Source organism: Malus domestica, chromosome 06 (assembly GCF_042453785.1).
Source record: "Malus domestica chromosome 06, GDT2T_hap1".
In the NCBI taxonomy this organism is placed as follows: domain Eukaryota; kingdom Viridiplantae; phylum Streptophyta; class Magnoliopsida; order Rosales; family Rosaceae; genus Malus; species Malus domestica.
This window is the reverse complement of record NC_091666.1, coordinates 20354315-20378264: the sequence shown is the minus strand read 5'-3', so window position 1 is coordinate 20378264 and position 23950 is coordinate 20354315. Positions and strand designations below refer to the sequence as shown.

The following is a 23950-nucleotide window of genomic DNA, read 5'->3' as shown; positions in this document are numbered from 1 at the left end:
CACATGAGCGTGCATTGGTTCAACATCATGATTATTAATTTTCACATTCTCTACATGTACAAAATACCTTATACTAAGAGCATATAATGATACTTCCAAACTCCATTCATTCAACAAGGTGATTATAATCATTCGAACTATTTGCTGACGGTTTAAAGGTAACGCCATATCGTCAAATTCTCCAACTGAAATGGAATAGAACAAGCTAAAAATGTTCAAGGGTAGATATGTCATGTTCATACAACCGGAAAGATACACTATAGTGCACTCATAGTTGCTGATTAAATTCTTCTACTGCCACTATCAGAATCTTAGTCCTTTCCAAAAAGTAAGTGTACTTAAGAAGTTCTAATGTTGATAAAGATTTTAGACACGTTCTCCATAGAGAAATGTCATTCGATTTTCAAGCAAAGATGATAATTGTTAACTTTAAATCACGGATAAAATAGTTCATTCCAAATGGTTCTATACATTGGTAAGACTACTATGAATTCAACAAACTTCATGAGAAAACTCTGAGTTTCAAAAGTTTGTTACATAGACCACCAATTTGAAATAGGATTTTTACGAAAAGATGCAAGAAAACTAATGTAGTACGAAGAAGTGGAAGGGTGGTATTCTCCCGAATATCGCCAAGGAATCAAAACTATTTTTGATTTCTACTCTCAAAAGGTTTAATAATGACGGACCCATAAATCCCTGGCGATACACCAATAATGATACGTTAACCCCACATTAGGGCCATCAACTAGTCTCAATTCCACACCTTTCCTTGGTAGAAAAGTTATTTGCTTATGATCTAGAGACACTCGCCAAAATGATCTTCTAAGATCGACGAGTCATCAAATCTGCCCAAAACTTAGGAACAACTAACATATTTTCCGTATTCGACGAGGTGGCAAGATTCAAACATTAGACTTGAGAACCAAGAATGCTCACATCACACTTTTGATGAACGCAATACTGCCAAACTTATGCTCTGATACCAAACTGACACACCCTGACCTAGGATATCCACTAGGACTCCGAATCGAGCTGTGCTGGCCGACACCTGGAAGGTGACGAAGCCATAAAGTATAATGATGTGGAAAAAAAAGTGAATACATTTAAACGTAAGAGTGCCTAAAAATCAGAGTGCGCTGGTGAGCGGGAATGAACCCACTTCACATGTGACATTAGAGTATAAGTAAGTACAGTAGAGTGAATTAAGAATCATACCCTCGAAAGAAATCTTCAATACTAAGATTTGCCACGAATCCTCGATGATAAGAAATCTCAGCTAATAAAACCTGGAGGGTGAAAGCAAAACAAAGGTGAGTGGCCCTAGAAATAAAATTTTTAATCGAAGCCTTCTAAAACGTTATAACCCCTCGATGCAACACCTGTATAGTTTCTAGAAAATCATATCACGTATCAATGTGAAATAAAAAATATATCAACAGTAATTCCATAAATATACCACGACACATCAACTCATCAGTAATATAAATAATCATATGCTCAATAATTTATATTAGCACGCAAGTTGAAGTCACCTAATGTATCCTGTACGACTGTACCCATATCTCATCGATCAACGCTAGCACATAAGTTGGAGTTACCTATAGTGACCTGTACGACTTATCCATATCTCATCAATCAACGCTAGCACATAATATTCACGTGGGCCCCACATAGTGCCAAGTCATGTCCATTTGAAGGGCACACCACCAGTTAACGACTGACTTAATTAAAGTATGAGACTTCCAAAATTTTGACCTTAGATACCATTCTGAGATGAAAAAAACTTAATATCCTAAATGTTATAAACCAAAGAACTGGACGATATTAACCTTAAAATTTAATTCACTATCTCATAATTCTAAAATCTTTTAAAGTTATTTTCAATTTTAATTTGACTATACCCATAAAGTAAAAGCAATTTTCAGTAAAAAACAAAAATAGCAAACGGTGTCGGAGGATAGTTTGGAGGAGAATAATATGGTCTCGTAATTAAAAAGCGGCCCGGTTTAGCTCAGTTCTCCCACCGGCTCGGATTTAACACAAGTAATTTTTCATCGGTTTTTTCTTTTGTTCTTGTTCTTCTTTTGCTGTCGTCGTCTCTTAGACGAGCATTTTGGTCTGAGGCATTGAGTTGCAGACAGAGAGAGAAAGAAGAGAGCGAGGAGAGGAGACGACTCCGGAGCAAAGAGATGAGCGGGCACGACTCCAAGTACTTCTCCACCACCAAGAAGGGCGAAATCCCTGAGCTCAAAGAGGAGCTCAATTCTCAATACAAGGTCCCCTCTCTCTCTCTCTCCTCTTTCTCTCTCTACAATCATATGTGCATATTCAAATTGATCTGTGATCTACTTCTATTAGGTTTTCGATTCTTCGTTACGGCGTTTCGTTGCCAATCTTTGATTGATTTTAATTAGATCTGTTAGTTTGCGATTTGAGTTGTTGCTTAAATTGCTGCTCGATTTCTTCGAATTTCGTTACTTGCGACCTTAGGGATCTGGAATTGTGCGGATCCGATACGGTATGTGTGTGTGTCACTTGTAATGAGCTTTGTGTTCTGTTTGGTGCTGGAGAAACTGATGGAAATTAAAACGAAAATGAAAACGTGCTCTTTTTATTTGAGTGCAATTCCGTTTGTAATCTGATAGTACAAATCGGAGCGTTTTCTCGTGGTGCCATGAATTGTAGTTTTACATGGTAAATTTACATTTCTGATATCGGCGTAGTTTATGAGTTCATTCCTGTTATTTGTTTGATTCCCTATGACAATGACCACGACCGCTCGTTGCACCATCATATTTGATTGTGCTTTATCGGAAACATTGAGAACATAATCTTCTTTTATGCGTGGTACAGGATAAGAGAAAAGATGCGGTCAAGAAGGTGATCGCCGCAATGACTGTGGGGAAGGATGTTTCGTCACTTTTCACAGATGTAGTGAATTGCATGCAAACAGAAAACTTGGAGCTGAAGAAGCTTGTCTATTTGTATCTGATAAATTATGCTAAAAGCCAGCCTGACCTAGCGATACTTGCAGTGAATACATTTGTCAAGGTAAAACTGCTATGAAATCTTCAGTGTTTTACAGTTCATACAGTTATTTTTGGTGTAAATCTTGATTTCAAAATCTGTCCCAACATGTTGGTTGCTGATTTTGAAATTTATATCTTCTCATAGTTTTTTAGTACCACACATTTCCATGTAATCAGGTTAGATCAATTCAGACATTTTACAGATGACTTGTATGCTTGCAATTAGGGGAGAAGAAAAGACAGGTGTAATATAGCCATTTGATTATAAGTTAACGGGCAAAGTATATGTGATAGATGCTGAAATTGCGAGGGGTCAAGGGTGTACATTAATAATTCAAACATATAGGTCTTGTAAAGAAGAGAATGTTATCATGCTAAAGCAAGTAGAAATTTGATATTTCACTCCATATTTAAGTTTCAAGTCAGTAATATCATTTCTTTTTTCTTTACCCCCTCTGGTTCAGTTAATTTTCCGTCTTTATAATTGACCAAGCGATGTTCCAAATATGATCTTGAGGACAGCCAAATTGGTCTTATGGCATTTCCAAAGGATATAGGAACACACCCTTTTTTTTCTTTTTGGAAAGGATGAGCTTAATTCCTATTTGTGTTAAAAATGAACAAAGCATATATTTAATGATTTTTTGTTCTAATTGCTTTGTTTTGGGTGATCAATTATGCAGGATTCACAGGACCCAAACCCTTTGATTCGTGCTTTAGCCGTCCGGACAATGGGTTGCATTCGTGTTGATAAAATTACAGAATATCTATGTGATCCCCTTCAGAGATGTCTCAAGGTTGATTTTTAGTGCTTATACATTTTTGCATACTTGCTTTTCGGAACTTAGTCTTAAGTTTGTTAATATTTGCAGCTTCAGCTGTTTACTGTCATGTTGTAAAGTATTTTGCTTGGCTAGTGTCTTGTTATCTGTTTCTTAGTTTTCTATACTTCATGACAGGATGATGATCCTTATGTGCGGAAGACAGCAGCCATATGTGTGGCCAAACTTTATGACATAAATGCAGAGTTAGTTGAGGATAGGGGTTTTCTGGAATCCCTCAAGGATTTGATATCTGATAATAATCCTATGGTTGTAGCAAATGCTGTGGCTGCTCTAGCCGAAATTCAAGAGAATAGTAATAGACCCATCTTTGAGATCACTAGTCACACTCTGTCAAAGCTCCTTACCGCCTTAAATGAATGTACAGAGTATGTTTACTTTTAGTAGTGCCGACTTCAATTATTTTTATGTACTGAATACTATTTATGCGGCTAGATCATGTTAGCTTTTTGTTAAAATCCTTTTCCTTTGTTTATCTAACTTGATTATACAAGTGTTCAGGTGGGGTCAAGTTTTCATATTGGACGCTCTTTCTAAATACAAGGCAGCAGACGCTCGTGAAGCTGAAAATATAGTAGAGCGAGTTACACCACGATTACAACATGCTAACTGTGCGGTTGTACTTTCAGCTGTTAAGGTGGGGATTCCATTTTGTAATGTTCTGAATCATTATGCCGTTGTTAATGCTTTCAGTTATCATCATTGGTAACCTCTGTAATTGTTTTGTCTTTTCCCTACCTTTTTACTTGCAGATGATCCTCCAACAGATGGAACTTATAACTAGTACTGATGTCGTCAGAAATCTTTGCAAAAAGATGGCTCCTCCACTCGTGACACTACTATCTGCTGAGCCTGAGATACAATATGTTGCATTGAGAAACATCAACCTTATAGTGCAGAGACGACCCACAATCCTCGCTCATGAAATTAAGGTAAATAAAAATTAGTTTCAGTGTAGAGTCTTGTTGTTTGATGCACTTTAACAAGGAGTTGATACTTGTTATCAACTATGTAGCTGAATCGTAAGCAAGGCAAGCTCCCATAACGCTCGATTCTTTTATAGGTGTTCTTCTGCAAGTACAATGATCCAATTTATGTAAAGATGGAAAAGTTAGAAATCATGATAAAGCTTGCTTCAGACCGAAATATAGACCAGGTATGTAAATCTTGCCAGGAGTTACTTTTTCATATTAGACTTTAATGGTTGAAAGTTGTCACCTCTCAAAGTGGAGTTAAAATCATGCTTGCTCCAACATTTCTGCAGGTTTTGTTGGAGTTTAAAGAGTATGCTACCGAAGTAGATGTGGATTTTGTCCGAAAAGCTGTCCGTGCCATTGGTCGCTGTGCCATCAAATTAGAAAGAGCAGCTGAGCGGTGCATTACTGTTTTACTGGAGCTTATTAAGATCAAAGTAAATTATGTAGTTCAAGAGGCCATTATTGTCATCAAAGATATATTTAGAAGATATCCAAATACGTAAGTTATGGGCTTTCATTTTTTTAATTTTGAATTTTGATGATGAAGGAATCTTCCCTTACATCCTTTCAAAAAAAAAAAAAGGGATCTTCCCTTACAAACTTTGTAATGGATTGCTATCTTGATTACAGCTACGAGTCCATTATTGCAACTCTGTGCGAAAGCCTTGACACTTTAGATGAACCAGAAGCCAAGGTACTCAAGTATCCCTAGCTTAAGATCTATGTTTTTTCTTTTTGCTTTGCTATTAAATATATCACTGCTTAGGCCTTCTGATTTGTACTTCATGTTTCCATGCTCATGTTCTTTCTCACTTTTTCTTCCCCAAAAGGCATCCATGATCTGGATAATTGGTGAATATGCGGAACGAATTGACAATGCTGATGAGCTACTTGAAAGTTTTCTGGAAAGTTTCCCTGAAGAGCCTGCACATGTCCAATTGCAATTGCTGACAGCAACTGTTAAACTCTTTCTTAAGAAGCCAACTGAAGGACCACAGCAGATGATACAGGTTCTGCTTTTGTATTATTCATGCATAGTTATCCTCTCTAGCTTCTGTTCTCCTTCTTTTACCATAAATGACATATTGGAATGCGGAATACCATCATTAAAGCAGCCATTGTTCTGATTTCGTTGTTCTAATATAATGTAGTACCTAAGAGGTGACACTCTTTTTTACTATGAATGCGAATGTCTAAGGTTTATATGTTTATTCAATTTTAAAGTATTTCCTTGCATACTTGGGCCATAGTTGTATTTTCTAGATATTATCCAAGTAAAATTCTCACTGTGTAGATCCATATTTGCAGGTTGTTTTAAATAATGCTACTGTGGAAACAGACAATCCTGATTTGCGAGATCGGGCCTACATATATTGGCGTCTTCTATCAACTGACCCAGAGGTGGGTTTGGCCAAAATGATTTTCCATTTCTTTCTCAATATAACAACCAATCTTTTTTTTCCCTCTCTGCCCCTTAGTTGATATATAATATTTTGTTTCCCTGTCAATCCAATAGTTAATGCATGCCCCTTTTCTTTTACATGTACAACCACAAATCTATTTTTCCACTTTTGTTTTCTTTGGGGGGACAGGTTGGGGTTTGAAATCTATTTTAGATGAAGATTGCTACTGGTTGCCATTATTGTGCTCATGTGTATGCCATTCCAGTACAATGGCATGCAGTGAACCCTTTGCAAAACCATAGTTTGACAATTTAGAATAGCATATCCTTATATGGTTATAGTATTGAGCTCATGGGAATGCTTCTTATCTCACAGGCAGCCAAGGATGTGGTGTTAGCTGAGAAGCCAGTGATCAGTGATGATTCAAACCTGATTGATCCATCTCTTCTTGATGAGCTTCTTGCTAACATTGCTACGTTATCCTCTGTGTATCACAAGCCTCCAGAAGCATTTGTTACCCGTGTGAAGACCACAGCCCAAAGAACTGAAGATGAGGACTATGGTAGTGAAACAGGAAATTCTGAATCACCTGCTCATGTTGCTGATAGTTCTGCATCCCCAACCGGCTCTAGTTCAGGTGTTCCATATGCTGCATCTAGACAACCTGCACCAGTTTCGCCTGCACCTGCACCTGCACCTGCTCCAGTGCCAGATTTACTTGGTGACCTGATCGGCCTGGAAAATAGTGCTATTGTCCCTGTGGATCAGCCTGCTTCTCCTGCTGGGTAAGTATAGTGGAAGTTGCATAGTGGTCTTATTTGTGTGGTGGATACTTTGTCATGTGGAGTGGACTGATCCTGCTGGCTGTGGGTGATTTGGTTTCCATTTTGTGTGAGCATTAGTCTTTAAATAAAATTACATACAAGCTATTGCCCAAAAAAAAAAAAAAAAACCTTTAATTTGAACTGTTTGATAAAATGAATCCAGTGTTTAATTTAGATGCTGCAAATAGTCATCGTTCAATGTCAGTGTAAAGTATCAAAAGAACTTATTGAATTTTCTGGCCTTGATTGCAGACCTCCGTTGCCTGTTGTGCTACCAGCATCTACTGGTCAAGGTTTACAAATCAGTGCTCAGTTGACACGTAGGGAAGGGCAAATATTTTACAGTTTATTGTTCGAGAACAACACACAGGTTCCGCTGGATGGGTTCATGATTCAGTTCAACAAAAATACATTTGGGCTTGCAGCGGCTGGACCCCTTCAGGTAGTTATTAAACATGTAAATTGAGTGAGATTTCTTCCCAAACAAAAATTTATAACACAAATACCTTGATCCCCATTAGGTTCCACAATTGCAACCTGGGACATCTGCCGGGACTCTCTTGCCTATGGTTACGTTCCAGAATATGTCTCAAGGTCCTCCAAGCTCACTATTGCAGGTTGCTGTGAAAAACAGTCAACAACCAGTCTGGTACTTTAATGATAAAATATCATTGCATGTCTTCTTTACTGATGATGGAAGAATGGAGCGTGCAAATTTTCTTGAGGTAAAATCACCATGCACCTTCTGTTTTCTTTTAAGTTTTAGTGTTGGGTCATTTGTGTTTTCAATGTTTGAACTTCACGACACGTCCTACTAGATATAAGACCCCACATCAAGCCGAAAATTTATGTTGCCTTTTTGAAGTTTATTGACTATATTATTCCAGTATATTTAAACAATGGTGTAGTTCAGTTAGACCTGGAAAGGGCTAGGTTGGGAGGTATAGAGTACCACAACAATGGACATCTAGCATTCCGTTAGGGCCATTACTACAGCAATGCCGTGGCCACGTGGCTCGTTGCTATATTTCCTTTTTGTTAGAGAGAAGGGGGCTATAGGATAGAATGAAGGTGAAGTGGGTCAAAATGTGGATTTGAAATTAAAATTTGGAATATTTTAATACATAAGTTCTGGTACAGAAGTAATGGGGGTAAAAATACCGGAAAGCAGTGTAGTCTGGAGCTTACTAATACAAAATTTCTGATCATTTACTGCCAGTTAAAAAATTGTAGCATTTAAAAACACTGATGCTTATGCCCATTGCAGACGTGGAGGTCTCTTCCGGATACAAATGAGATTACAAAGGACTTCCCTGGAATTGTGTTGAGAAATGTTGAAGCGACTGTGGACCGCCTGGCTGCTACAAACATGTTCTTTATTGCAAAGCGCAAACATGCCAACCAGGACGTGTTCTATTTCTCTGCAAAAATCCCTCGAGGAATACCTTTCTTGATTGAACTCACCACAGTCGTGAACAATCCCGGGGTCAAGATTGCGATCAAGACTCCAAGCCCGGAGACGGCACCTCTTTTCTTTGAAGCCATGGAGACTCTCCTCAAGGATTGATTCTGTTTATATGTTTCTCTTATATTTTTTGTGTTAGTATTTGTAAACTCAGCAGTGGCTATCGAGTTTTTCTTCTTTTTTTTGATCTTTCTGCCATTTTTTGTACTTATGCTTCATTGCCACTTGAATTGACCTTACATTGTTCGAACTTTTGAGGGTTTTATATGTTTCAATACACCGGTTTTGAACTCGCTGTCTAATTGTTATATTCTTCACCGTAAGTTTGATGGTTCAATTTGCATTTGCGTTTAGAATGTATTTACCATTCCTTGTTAACAATTGCCCCGTTCATGGATGACTTTGAATCGTTGTTACAGGACTCTATTTACATCAACGGTTGAAAATCACCCATGCCGGTGCAGTTTGTGGCAAGCACGCCTAGAATTATCGCTATAGAAACCTGGATTTTCAGTTTCTGTATAATTTATCATCAACCAATACCATATTTCCATTAATATTCTATCCGCTGGGTTGATTTGATGGAACACTTCAAAGTTTAAAACATAAAAATTGGTTGAGCCCAAAAGTTTCCTTGTTAATCAAGCTGTATTATCTTCAATTTTCTTCCCATAAGCTTCATACGCCCTAATTTGAGTTTGAGGAATGACCAGATGCAGACAAAAAAGGAAAATGAAAACGCTGCCGTTATTTACACATTCTCGGGGCAAATATGCGAATACAAATGTTTTAAAAGGTATTGATTTTGTGGTTGTCCAACGTCATAATTAATATCTAGACGTTTAAAATTGATCGCATTATGAAACTTTTTAATAAATGTAGGTCTTATCATTGTATACGATATAAAATCACATTTAACATAAATGTAGGTCCTACTATTGTATAGGATATAATTAATATCTAAATGTTTAAAACTGATCACATTACAAAACTTTTTAATAAATGTAGGTTCTACCATTGTATACGATATAAGATCAGATTTAACATAAAGGTTTAGAAATTAAAATTAGAAAAATGCTAAGAAGACTCTCAAAATGAAACCCTCTATACACTCTCGGTCATATCATATTTTTGACATAATTCCTGTGCTACGATAATAAAATATTATGCCATAGGTCCGCTTTAAGCGATTCTCCTTCCCATTTCTCTTAAAATTAAATAGTAAACTTTTAGGTGGAAAGTAAGGGTAAAAGAAAAGAAGAAAACATGAAAGTGAATGCTGGAGATTCTTCTACTTGCACGTGGGAACTGAGACAGCATCGACCAAATTGCATTTGTTTATACGTTTTCTCCCCTTTCGGGTCTGAGGCAGTTTTCCTCTCGCCGAGTTAGGGCATCCGAGTTGACTCAGCAATTCCACCGGCCACAGCCAGAGGTAAATCTGCTTCCAATCTTTTCCCCTAATTTCCATCTAGAGCTTTCAACCTCTTTAATGCCTTTTGCCCGATCAATTTTTCGAGAGTTTCTTGGTATTTTGATTGATTTAATTCGAATTACTTAAGTAGACGTTCATATATTGTTCGAATATTTCGAATTATTCTGTTTGATTTAACAGCAAAAGAAAACGTCCAGAGAAAATGCAGGAAACTATGAGATTTCTAGTTTTTTTTGTTGTCTAATATGTGTTTGTGAACTTAATTATGCCTTCCATTGAGTTTAATTTTAACTTTTATAGCTGAATTATGTATATTTGGGTTTTAGTCACCTCCTAGAAAGTAAAGGTAATGATAATCATAAGTTAATGAAGCTGTTTATTTGACTAATCTATGAATCTGAAACCAACTTCATACACGTATATTATTCGTGGCATATTAGAATCTGAAATGAATATATGGTTGGAGGCCCGTATTTGGTTGTATGCATGTATGAATGTACACACGTATTGATACATTATACTGAATGTTTAATATTTTTGAAGGGTATCTAATGTTGTATGCTTGTTTTTCTGTGTCTACTCGTAGATGCCATACCCAAGAGAAAGAAGGTCAGAATCCGTTCTAAGTTCTATTTGGAATTGCAAGTTTGTTCACTTAATAACGAATCAATGATAGTAGTCCCACAATTTCTCAATTGATTTTGGTGATTATTCACTTAGGTCCGCTTCGCCACACAACTCTCCTTCACCCGTCAGAGGCCGCCGGTTGAGATCATCGTCGAGGTCTAGGAGAAGTCGTTCTAGGTATACTGCAAATCTCAAATTCCCTATATTTAACCTGTTTTGGTTTAATGGATTCGGTTTTATTCAAACCTAAATACTGGGTTCATGCTTTGTTCAGTTGAGTTGAAGAATGGTTTTTCTTGCTGCAGGAGCCATGAATCTGTCGATGCATCCAATCCTGGAAACAACTTGTACATAACAGGCTTATCCACAAGGGTTACCTCTACTGATCTTGAGAAATTTTTTAATAAACAGGGGAAGGTACGAGTTATTGCACATCTAGTTTTTAAATCATATAGGGAACACCTGATATGAGAATGATAACTTATACAGATACAACTTACCCTGGGACAACTTCATATCGATGTAATTTATTGTGCTTTGCAGTTCTAATGACTGCAAAGCACAAATATCTTACAAGGAAAGAAAGAGCCAACTTGGGAGATTGTTATAACAAGTTGCAAAGCACAATAAATTACAAGGAAAGAAAGAGCCAACTTGGGAGATTGTTATAACAAGTACTTTAGATACAAGTTAGGCTAACTACCCATCACTGGATAGGTACCTTGTTTCCCTTACTAGCCTATTATGCTTGGATCTCCCTGGAAAGGAAGCAATAATTTTGAGTTCTATCTTCTAAAGAAGAGGGTGACATCTGTGGCAATTTAATGGCTTCCCTTCCATTTACACTTTAGTCCTGATATTCAAGTGAAGCCTTACTATTGATTGATAAAAATAACCGTTCTAGCTTCTAACTTTATGTTTGTACCTAGAAAATGTGTAGTCCTTTCTTTATTAGACTTCACATAGAATAGCTCATGCTCCATGTTTACTATAGCTTCATGTCAACTTGGAAAGTAATTATGTTTTGAGAGCCTTAATACATATCTTATTCCGAGAGAATCACATATGAGCTCTTGTTTCAGGTACTGGACTGCCATCTGGTTACAGACCCTCGCACCAGAGAATCCCGTGGATTTGGCTTTGTCACAATGGAAACTGTTGAGGATGCAGAACGCTGCATCAAATATTTGGATCGGTCTGTGCTTGAAGGTCGATTAGTTACAGTGGAAAAGGTATTAGTTTCTGTCAAATGATCAAGAAAGTTGCTGTGTAGTATGCAGTTGAATTGTTTATACTTTTACTTATGAAGATTTTACCTCTTAAAAAATGTTGCCTAATAAGTTTTGGCAGCAGGTCTGGTCAGTGTAGCTTCATCGAATTCACAGTCTAAGCTCTAGACAGTCAAAACTATCCCCTTCACAACATGGGTTTCTGCGTCAACATTCAAAAATCAACGATACAAACTCAACTATTTTGCCAAGGGTTGTATGCCCTTTATCCCTCTTTTTCGTTGGCAACAGCGTTTTCCATGGTTGCTTATTAACCACAATATTTAATACCCTAGAGGCATGGTAAATTCTTCTTGTCGCATTTGCTTTTTGGGCTTCTCCTACTTAATCCATCCAAACTATATGTTGTATCTAATTAAAATAAAAGTTGGAAGTTGGACAGAAAAGCTCCTTGCAGCCAGTAAGGTTAGCGAGGCATGCCATTGGCTTGGTATACGGTTAGGAAGGTGACTTTAAAAATACGATAACGGACTGCTGTGGACCTTCCAATTGTGTGGATCATAATCATCACGATGGCCAGTTAGCTTCACGTAGTTTGAAATAGTTGCAAGCAGCCGCATATGGACTGTTTTGAGTAGATTGTTGACTTGTTTATCTGCCCTTTTTTTGTCACTTCGATTAATCTATTCGCTTACTTATCTTCCATGACGTCATTTTGCATTTTGTGTAAATATGCAGGCAAAAAGGAAACGAGGGAGGACTCCAACTCCAGGAAGGTATCAAGGTTTGAGAGATAAACGAGGTACAGACATGGATCGGTATTATAATTTTTTTAGCAATTGTACAGTGTTGCTGGCCTTGACATGGGTTGGAACCCTCACATAAGAGCTTTTGTCACTCCTCTCCCCGTAACCATTTACACACACTACCACAGAAGGTCTACTGTATTATTTTGTGCGTGGCCCTGTAGATCTGAACGATCTACATTTCGGGTGTACAATCGAGTTCACCGTACCTAATTTTTGGATTAGAGTCTAGTATAATGCTTTGTTTGAGCGGTACTGATGGAGGAATGTGGTGCTCTTGAAATTTCCTTCAATCTTCAGCGCAACTTGATTTAATTGTCACTAAAAATGTTTCCTCTTTGACCTCACGCTTTTAATCCCTGAAAATGCAGACGAGGTATGAAAAAAATATCACCTCACCCTTTTCGTCATGTCCCATTTATCACAAGTCTACAGTGCCAACTTCCTTTGAGATGGGAAGATACTAGTTTTGATGTAGGATCCAGACGCAGTATTCATATCTCATGTGAACATGGTTTATAAAGATGCAGGACGTGATCGTGATCGTGATTGTGACCGTAGACGATCTCGAAGCTATTCACCTCGTAGGTTGCAAGACAGAGATCCTTATCCCAGGGACCGCCGAGGAAGATCACGCTCTCCATATGGTAGGAGGGCGGATGAACACTCGGACTCATACAGGAGGCGCAGGGAACGCTCCTTGTCAGGGGGCAGAAACCCTAGATAGAGAAAATCCAAATGCGGTTCTGATCGTCCCCTGGCATTTATTTGTTTTACACTTTGGTGTGGGGTTTTGGGATCTTTATTTTTATTCTGACCAAGTATTTCTCCAATGTTGTTGTACTTGTGTATTGTATTTCTATTCTTAATCAACTTGTATGCATCTTCCATTTTATTCCCAAATCCTTTCAATTTGAAATAACATGTGTTTTCAAGTTTAATAACGCTCAACGATATTTGACACTAAAATACACTAAGCTGAGAGGGTAAAGTTTGAACTTGGAACGTAGTGGGTTGAAAATGAATACTAATCACCACGACAATCCATTGTATAGTTTTCAAGTTCAATTATGCTATTTAGACCTTTTTTTTTTCATTTCTTCATGTATTTTGTGGATTATTACGTCCAAATTAAAAATACGTTTTAATTAAAGGAACAAAACATGGAAGTGAATGTTGGAGAGCTTCTTCTATTTGCGCGTCGGAATAGATATAACACACGTAATCGTTAATTTTAAAGGAAAACTAATGAAAATAACTTGAAACTTTGAGTTTTAACGATAAGGACAAAATAAAAGGTAAAGTGAATAGTACATGTAACTTTTTAGTGTAAAAATGTGGTTTTTCGTTAAAGTGAATAGTACCGCGGACTTTTCGTTAAAACTCCCTAATTCTAATTGCGTTTGCTTATAGATTTTCTCTCCTTTCGTGCTCGCCTTTTGTGTTTGAGATTGTGATGGCTCATTTGGTATACAAAATTGGATTGAAATGAATAACTTACTAAATTAAAAGTATGTGGAAGGGAGAAGTTATAAAATTGACCACCTAGAATATAAAAGATGAATTACTCATGAAAAAAAACTTATCTGTTTTAATTCTCTAATAGTAGGATTAGAAGAGATGAATTTTCTAAGTCTGTTTTTTTTCGACCAAAATAAAAAAGAAGGGATAAATTTTCTTCTTAGCTAATCTTCTTTTAATCCCCTCCATGTATAAAATCGTTCACTTCCACCTTCAATGTACTTTGAAATTTGAGAGTTCTTCATTTCAATCAATCTTGTGTATCAAACAAGCGTGTATTCCTCTCATCGAGTTGGGATATATGAGTTGACTTAGCAATCCCACCACTTTTAATAGCCAAAGTTCTAAAAGTCACTAAGCGCTAGTCGAGTGGCGGGCACTGACCTAGAGCATAGGCGATTCTTTTTTTTTTTTTAAATTAAATCTATTATATAACATGAATAAATGTCTAATTATGCTTAAAAAAATACATAATTGTATTGAGATACATAAATTGCAAAATAGAATGACACATAAATTTACTGTTCTAAAAATCTCCACTTTAGCGCTATGTAGCTGGTCACCGTCTCGATTAATTCTTAAGCATTTGAAATTAAGAAATGACGTCTAAACTTGCTTAGGCGCCTGCCTATCCCATCTAGGTGCTTGCTAGGCACCCACTTAGGTCACGACTTTCACTTAAATAGAAAATAGCTAACTTTTATTTTGCATTTTATTTTTTTAATAAATTGTAAGAGATTTGTTGAATACTTGGATGAACAATCATAATATTCTGGTTCCCCATGTTTTCCATATGTTTTAATATTTTTTAATATATATGTCATTCTATTTTTCAATTTATGTATCCCAATTCATTATGTATTTTTTAAGTATAAACAGACACTTATTTACACGATATAATAAGTTTACTCAAATCTGCCAAGGCCTCGCCTGACTAGAGCTTAATGCCTTTGAGAATCTTACATAAATTATAAAGTACTAACATATTAAAAACATGGGGATAAAAATAGAATGAGTGTTCATCTAAGTATCTAATAAGTCTCTTTTAAATTTATTGAGAAAATAAAATATAAAATGGAAGTAATCTATTTTTTGTATAAGTGAGAGTCATGACCTAGGCGGGTCTAGGCAGATCTAGGCGCCCTTTCTTATTTTTAAAAACGATAGAGATTAATCGTAGCAGTGGCCAGCCGCCTAACGTCTAGACAAGACCTAGGTGGCGCTAGGTGGGAATTTTTAGAACATTATTAATAGCACTTCCTTACCTCCTGTAATAAAAACTGCTTTGCCCAACCTTTCACATTGCAACTTAGTATTAAGATTCTCCTTAATATTGTCGAAAACCTTTGTTTTAGGCAATACCGATATCAGATGTTAGTAGATTTGTTTTAACTTTTAACACACTACACTGGAATGAACTATAAGGCTTATATAACTTCTTCTTTTTTTCAAAAGATAATTTTGTTAAATTAGATTTTAGATTAGTCATCGACGAAGTTTGAACTCACGCTCTCATACAAAGACTCAACACATTTTCACCAATGTGATAAAGGTCAACTTGCTATAACCATTTTTTTTTTTTTTGGCAAATTAGAAATGGTGGCTCGAATTTACGACATCTTCCAATAATCATGGAAGTATCACTACTCCTCTAGGGGATGGGCATCAGTTATGGCGGGCGGGCGACCGCGGTTATATATCCATAACCATTTTTGCTCATACCCGCATAACCGTTTACCCCTTGGGTAATTACCTAAACGGTTATACCTATACCCATAACCGTTTATAAACGGTTAACCATACCCATAACCGCAAACCCATTTAACTGTAACAGTTTAAATACTCGTTTACCCATTTACCCTTTTTAACCCGTTTATCTTTTTTTTTTTTTTTACCATTACCCCTTTTTCACCCGTCTACATGTTTTTTAACAACTTGAAAATTAAAAAAAAAATTGCCATAATGTTTTTTAAACACCGTTATAGGTACATTCATCATACATTTCCGTATTTTAATTTTTTAAGTCGTTATACTATTCCAATAATTGAAATAATAATTTACGAACGATATTTTTAATTGATATAGAATGAAAAAGAAAGAAAATTAGTTTTAAAAAACAAAATTAGAATATATGATATATAAATTACAGTAACAATGCTAACAAAAGTGAGGGATTAGCTAAAATGGCGAGTCGCAACATGTTTGAGGAACATGTCTTGGGTTGAATTAAGTGAGTGGGGCTGAGGGGAATTGTTATTTATTTTCCTAATCTTTTGGGAAAACTTTTACTACTAATCCATGTTACCAATGAAGGTGGTATAATATTTTTTTTAAGTATTTTTTTGTTAGGAAAACTATTTAGAAGACAATATTCTTGAGTTATTTAACCTATAATGTAAAGTATTAACATAATATATATAATTAGCTATATAAACAATGCACTATAGTCAATAGCATTGATTTAAGTTTTGTTTGATAGAGAACATGGTTTGTGTTAATTTTACATATATAAAATAAATAGGTAAGTGGTTACCCGTTTATAACTGCAGTTAATATTCATAACCACTCATTTAAATTTCACGGGTAAATTGTTATACCCATAACCGTTTATTTATCTAAACGGTTACCCATAACCGTAACCGTGAGATTTCAATGGGTAGGTAACCATAATTACCCATATCCGCGGATATTTTGCATCCCTAATCACTAGACTAAAAGATTGTTGATTATTTTTTTATCAACCTTCTATATTACGTGCCCATCCTCAATTTTCAAAATATATTATATATTCTAACAATTTAAATAACATAAAACTAATAAAAGGTTATTTAGTCAATAAAATGTTTACTAATTAATCATCTATTAATGGTCAATATTTTTTTTTTTGGAGACAGTCAATGAAATATTTATAATAATTATGCATAGGTCAATGAAGCATTCCACATGCGTTTAGGTTAGTTAGAAAATAACTATTGTACCATTCTATCTTCACTTTATTCATTTCCTTATCTCTTCCCCTCTCTTGTCCTTATATACTCCCTTCTCTCCCGATTTTCTATCATGTCTCCCTTCTGTTTATCTCTCTTAGGGCTGGTTTGGTATTTCTTTGTTTTGAAAAAAAAAAAACTGCTTCTACTGTGATGTGAGAATAAGCAGCCGAGTGTTTGGTAAACTTTTTTGTAAAAATACTTTTGGAAAAGAAAAAAAACAATATTATAGTGTTTGGTAAGCTTTTATGTAAAATAGCTGTGACTGTGTGAAATGACCAAAAATGATATAATACTAGATGTGCCATTAATTTAATTTTCTTAACAAATAAAGGTGAATTACTAAATATAGTTTATTTTTAAAAGAAAAATATTTATAAACTTTATCTTAAACATATAATCCAACATTTAACAATAAATCATAATCCAACGTTTAACAAGAAATTATAATCCAACATTTATGCTGCTTCACGTTTTTAGTTTTTTTTTCAAAGTTCATTTTTGCCACTTCATGTTTTCAGCTTTTTCACCCAAAACTGTGAAAATAAGCTGTTTTTAAGTGTTTACCAAACACATTTTTGAGCTCAACTTTTTTTGACACCCACTTTTTATAAAAGCATCTCAATACCAAACCAGTACTTACTCTCTCCTATTTATATCTCCTTTCTTTGCCTCTCTCTCTCTCTTTCTCTCCAAACCCAGCCCCCCTCACCGACATAGGGATTTATCTGCATTCAATATCTGCCTCCATTTTTATTCTTCAACTCTAAAGTGTTTTTGGTTAAATAGGTTTGAAAAGCCTTAGTTTGGTTGAACATGTATGAAGCTTTGTTATATGCATAGCAAGGTTGCTATGGTGATTGCACTAGGAAGGTGTGTGATGGGGATTTTGGTGAATTTTTTATTTGGGTATTGAACAAAAATATTGGTTTGTTGTAAACATTTCTAGTTTAAGTGTGATTGTGTAAATCCTAGATTAAATTTGATTCTAGTTATCCTTTCCTATTACAACTTGTATTACTTGGGGAAGAAGGAATATCTTCTCTCCTTCTACTATTATAAAGAAAAGCACAATGTAGGAGGGATAACAACACTCATTCCCCTACAATTCTACAAACACATCTCTCTTTTCTCTCTTCTCCTTGTCGCCAGCCACCCTAAATTTTGTTAGATAAAATAGACCACAACACGTTATCAACACGCTCCTATCGCTGCATTTAGGAATCTGACGTTACAGAATTTTTCTGCATCAAATCAGTTCATCCATATCATCACGCAATCAGGTTCTTTCAAAACAACGGCTTTTAACTCGATATTTTTGCAGTCCTAACAGCATGAACATTCACCATGATGCAAGACCCAACTTTACGTTTTACGAATTTTAGATCCTACATAAATTGTGTATACCTCATAATCATAATTGTTGCAATTATGTGAATTTGATATTTGCTATGAATTGAATCAAATATATTTTTGCATATGCATACTATTGAATTGTTTCAAATTGAATTATACATGCATATAATTGTTTGAAAAAATAAACAAAAAATTAAAATAGGAAACCTAGGGTTCTTTCGAACCCATGATCATCATCGTGCAGATGGGGTCTCCACGCCAATCCGAGAGCCTGCAACTTTCCTCCTCCCTAGAAAACCCACGGAGCCAGAAGCTTCGAGTTTTAAAAACTCGACACCTTTCATGGTGTCCCCGACCACGGCATGGCCTGCAACCACTACCTTGAACCTTTAGTTCATATTGTCGATACCCGACGTCGTCACACGTCGGAAATTGCAATGAGATTCACTTGAATCTCGTCAGAATTTTGTCGAAAATCCGATTTAAATTTTCTAGGGTTTGGTTAGTATAACGTTGAGATTATTTCATCTCCGTTCACCACCGTGGTCGTTAACGACCATCATGACTCAACCCGAGTCATCACGAACCCCAGACCATCACAAGTTCGGAGTTCTTCTCCAATGAAACGCACCCAGCACACGCTGGGGTGCCTTTTTAGACCTAACCCGAGCCCTCTTGGGCTTCTTCTCTCGACTTGTTTTTCCTTTGTGCTCCCTGCAGTGACCCAAAAACCCTTTTAGGCTATCCCTATCTCGGCCCAAATTGTTTCCTTGGCCTGATGAAAAAGAAAAAAAAACAAAATAAATTTTGTTTTGGGCTCGCCTGCAGCAACCCAACCCCCCTTCCCTCTGCCCCCGCTGTCCCGTCATCCCCGTTGGCCTGCATTCTACACCCGAGTCTAAATCCAGCCCATTCTTGGGCCTGGAGTGCACGCCACAATTTTATTAAGCCACTCGTGGCTTAGTTTTTTCTTTTGGGCCCTGAGTTTTATTAGCCTAATTATTTTAGGCCCAATGGGTTTTATATTTTTTCACCCACACTTTAATTTGGCCCGAAGTCCAAATAATTAAAATTCAATTATAATTATAAACTTAAAATTATTTCTTTGCATATTTGTTTGTATATATTTGTGTTTGCCTGCAGGATTATATGAACCTGAAGTTCATAATTATTTTGAAACCTAAAGTTTCTTATAACCATGCCTTGTTTGAAAACCTGAAGTTTTTTCATTTAAACACATCACCCATGAAAACCCGAAGTTTTTCATGCAAAATTAAACCAAATCATGTCTATTAGAACCTGTATGTTCTACTCCTACGTGAATGGATTGATTTTTCTCCATTACACTAACCACATCTTGTCCATCTATTTTGTGATAGGAACATGTCGAATTTGAACAAACTCGACTTTGTCGCTTTAGAGGTCTCTGGAAGAAACTACCTCAAGTGGGTCCAAGATGTGAAGATCCACCTCACTGCAAAGAACTTGCGTCTTGCCATTGAAAAAGCAATGAACGAGCCTATTGGTGAAGCTGAAAAAGCCACTGCTATGATCTTCATTCGAAGACATATTCATGACACTCTGTAAACTGAATATCTTGTTGAGGAAGATCCACGTGCATTATGGGTCGCTTTGGCTGATCGTTTTGATCACCAAAATGACATATTCTTGCCTGAAGCAAGACACAACTGGCAGCATTTGCGCTTCCAAGACTTTAAGTCTGTGAATGAATATAATTCTGAAGTTTGTCGAATCCGATCACTTCTTAAGTTTTGCAATGAAACTTTGACTGAAGAGGATCTTCTGGAGAAAACCTATTTGACTTTCTCTGCTTCTAATATTTTCCTACAGCAACAATATAGAGCTCAGAAGTTCACCAAGTTCTCGGATTTGATCTCTATTTTACTTCTCGCTGAAAAGCAGAACCAGCTGTTGATGAAGAATCATCAAACTCGACCTACTGGGGCGACTGCTGTGCCTGAAGCACATTATAGCAATCATCAACGTCCAAAACGCCAAAGGGGGTATGGTAGGGGCAGCCAAAAGCCATCCCACCAAGGTCAACAGAGTTAAGGCTTATCCAAGAGAGGAAACAAAGCCTAGAAGTGCCCAAACCTCGCTCCCAAGGTCCCGAACTTCAAGAATAAGGGCAAAGCACCTGAAACCATGGATGCGGACATGTGCTATCGCTGTGGTTCAAAGGACCATTGGTCCCGTGTTTGCTGAGCTCCCAAGAAGGTTGTAGATGAATATCATTCTTATCGTAAGAAGTTTGAATCAAACTTCATGCAAGTGGACGAACCGAAGACTACAAAGATGGAGGTTTCTGAATTTCAGGCGGATACCACCACTATAGAAGATTAGAATCTTAGACATAGACTTATTTTTAGTTGAAATAAGACAATTGGGGCCGAATTTCATCTAGTGGCCGAACCCCTCATTTGTTTTTGGTTGATTTTTGAACAATTTTCCTTTATGTTTGGATTATTAGTTGGTGATTTGTTATGGATATTAAGTTTTTAATCCTTGAATAAATGAAATTATTTTGAATTGATAATTGTTTTTATAAACTTTTATGCAAGTGACTAATTCAAATTAATTTTTCATTCTAGGTATGACTGGTGGGAAAGTTAGTTTATGGTAGCTAGTACAACCACGCACACAGTTTTGCGTGAACGCATCTATTTCACTAACTTCATACCTAAGAATGTACCACTGACAATCCTCTCAAGCCCATCCAACATGATAGAAGGATACGGTAAGGCATATTTATGTTGTCTAATGGTACAATCTTGACCATTTCTGAGGCACTCTATTCTCTTCTCCGCGTTCTGGAAAAACTTTGTTAAGTTTCAAGGACATTAGAGACAAGAATTACCACGTTGAAACCCATGTAGAAAATAGAGTTGAATTTCTGTGCATAACTTCCTACGAATATGGCCACAAGCGTATTCTAGAGAAGATGGAGCATATCCCGAATGGTCTGTATATTACGACCATACACCCCATTGAATGCCACTATGTGGCCGGCCCTACTACTGGGACCGCGCACGAACTTACACTTTGGCATGATCATTTGGGACATCCTGGACGAATAACGATGTGCCTTATCCTCAAATCTTCACACAGACATCCACTAACCCGAAGTTTAGGTTCGATCCAAGGAATCGCATGTCAAGCATGTTCGATGGGAAAGCTTATTACTAAGCCTTCTTATGACAAGATTCGTTCGAATCCTCCCATTTTTCTACAACGGATTCAAGGGGACAATTGTGGACCGATTCACCCTCCCTGCGGACCATTTAGATACTTTATGGTTTTGGTTAACGCTTCCACACGTTGGTCACACGTGTGTTTGTTGTCCACAAGGAACGCTGCATTCTCCAAACTGTTGGCTCAAGTTATCAAGCTTAGGGCCCACCACCCTGATTATCCGATCAAATCTATTCGATTGGATAATGCTAGAGAATTCATATCTAAAACTTTTGATGACTATTGCATGTCAGTTGGGGTTGAAGTTGAACATCTTGTACCCCATGTTCACACCTAGAACGGCCTAGCAGAGGTTTTCATTAAGCGATTACAAATGATTGCTCGATTGTTGGTCATACATACCAAGCTCCCAATCCCCGCTTAGGGCCATGCAATATAGCACACATCAAAGTTGGTCAGCCTGAGGCCTGTTGCGACACAACTATGTAGTGCTCTTCAGTTGGTTACCGAATACGAACCCAACATATTGCATTTGTGCGTTTTTGGTTATATGGTATATGTACCGATTTCACTGCCCTTGCGTATAAAAATGGGGCCTCAGCGAAGGATGGGAATTTATGTCGGATATGATTCTCCTTCGATTATTCGTTACTTAGAACCTTTGACAGGCGATTTGTTTACCGCTCGTTTCGCAGATTTTCATTTCTATAAGACAGTCTTCCTGTCGTTAGGGGAGATAAGAACGTCAACATTCCTGAAGAACGACGTGAATTATCATGGACGACTCCCACTTTGTCTCATTTAGATCCCCGCACCGCTCAGTCTAAAACTGAAGTGCAGTGAATATTAGATCTCCAGAGCATAGCTCATAGCATGCCAGATGCTTTCACCGCTCTAGAGTGGACAAGATCACATATTCCAGCTGTGAATATGCCTGCAAAGATGGATGTACCAAATGTACGACGGACTGCCCTCATGAAAGCTCGAGACACCAATCTTGGTGATCCACATACATTAGCAGCTAGCCAATCATCTGCCCCTACACAAAAGCGTGGCAGACCCTTTGGTTCAAATGATTTATACCCCCGGAAGAGGAAAACCACGACACAAGGTCCTGAAGAACCTACCGTGAATTTGACTATCGCTTACTCATTCTACCCAACTTATGAGGAAATTCTAGATTATGGAAGTGTCCTTGAAGAGACGAATCCTCCTCCCGAGAATCATGAGATTTCGATCTATTATGCTAGCTTAGATAATGTGTGGCGTAGAAATGAGATAATTGTCGACGATGCATTAGCATTTGCAGTAGCTACTGAGATCATGTTGAGCAATGACATTGAACCGCGTTCCATTGATGAATGTCGACGTAGAACTAATTGGTCAAACTGGAAACAAGAAATCCAAGTCGAACTTGATTTGCTTGTGAAACGTAAGGTGTTTAGACCCGTAGCTCCTACTCCTCCATATGTGAAGCCCGTTGGCTATAAGCAGGTTTTTGTTCGGAAGCGTAATGAGAAGAACGAAATTGTGTGTTACAAAGCTCGTCTTGTTGCACAAGGCTTCTCACAACACCTCGGGAACGAAACTTGTTCACCCTTTATGGATGTGATTACTTTTCGTTATCTTATCAGTTTGGTAGTTTTCGAAAAACTGGATATGCAGCTAATGGACGTTGTAATCGCATATCTCTATGGGGATTTGGATATGGAAATCTATATAAAGGTTCCCGAAGGACTTGCATTGACTGGTTCAAATACTTCAAAACCCGGAACATGCTCTCAATTCGGCTGAGGCGTTCACTCTACAGTTTGAAACAATACGGAAGAATGTGATATAACTGTCTGAGTGAGTATTTGACTAGTCAATGATATGTGAACAACAAACTATGCCCTTGTGTGTTCATTAAGAAGTCACATTCCGGATTTGCGATTGTTGCAGTATATGTCGATGACATGAATCTTGTCAGAACTCCTGAAGAGCTTGCGAAAACTACCGTGCACCTAAAGTTGGAATTTGAGATGAAAGATCTAGGTAACACTCGATACTGTCTCGATCTCAAGATAGAGCATTATTCGGGTGGAATTCTAGTACATCAATCGAACTACACCCAGAAGGTGTTGTGCCACTTTAATGAGGATAAAACAAAGTCTTCGAGTACTCCTATGGTCGTTCGTTCACTAGATGAAAAACGAGATCCCTTCCGTCTGAAGGAGGATGATGAAGAGATTTT

General features: G+C 37.1%; 2 protein-coding genes across 4 annotated transcripts; both read left to right on the top strand.

Moving 5' to 3' along the window:
- The first annotated feature begins 1995 nt into the window (after positions 1 to 1995).
- On the top strand, positions 1996 to 8838 carry LOC114825657 (beta-adaptin-like protein B). The gene is made up of 15 exons (XM_029104689.2): positions 1996 to 2279; positions 2857 to 3054; positions 3716 to 3829; positions 3992 to 4242; positions 4376 to 4511; positions 4627 to 4806; positions 4938 to 5030; positions 5139 to 5350; positions 5482 to 5545; positions 5682 to 5861; positions 6160 to 6252; positions 6630 to 7039; positions 7331 to 7520; positions 7600 to 7803; positions 8346 to 8838. The coding sequence occupies exons 1-15, from the start codon at positions 2193 to 2195 to the stop codon at positions 8643 to 8645; spliced, it is 2712 nt and encodes a 903-aa protein (XP_028960522.1). The 5' UTR covers positions 1996 to 2192; the 3' UTR covers positions 8646 to 8838.
- A 933-nt stretch (positions 8839 to 9771) lies between these two features.
- On the top strand, positions 9772 to 13543 carry LOC114825656 (serine/arginine-rich splicing factor SR45a-like). 3 transcript variants are annotated; one of them, XM_029104687.2, is made up of 7 exons: positions 9772 to 9978; positions 10565 to 10587; positions 10699 to 10782; positions 10911 to 11022; positions 11688 to 11837; positions 12573 to 12636; positions 13165 to 13543. In XM_029104687.2, exons 2-7 carry the CDS (start codon positions 10565 to 10567, stop codon positions 13365 to 13367), a joined length of 636 nt encoding a protein of 211 aa, XP_028960520.1. In that variant the 5' UTR covers positions 9772 to 9978; the 3' UTR covers positions 13368 to 13543. The 3 variants fall into 3 exon arrangements, with proteins under 3 accessions (XP_028960520.1, XP_028960521.1, XP_070679628.1); XM_029104688.2 differs by having other exon boundaries at positions 9825 to 9978; positions 13171 to 13543; XM_070823527.1 differs by having other exon boundaries at positions 9870 to 9978; positions 10522 to 10587.
- The last annotated feature ends 10407 nt before the right edge of the window (positions 13544 to 23950 follow it).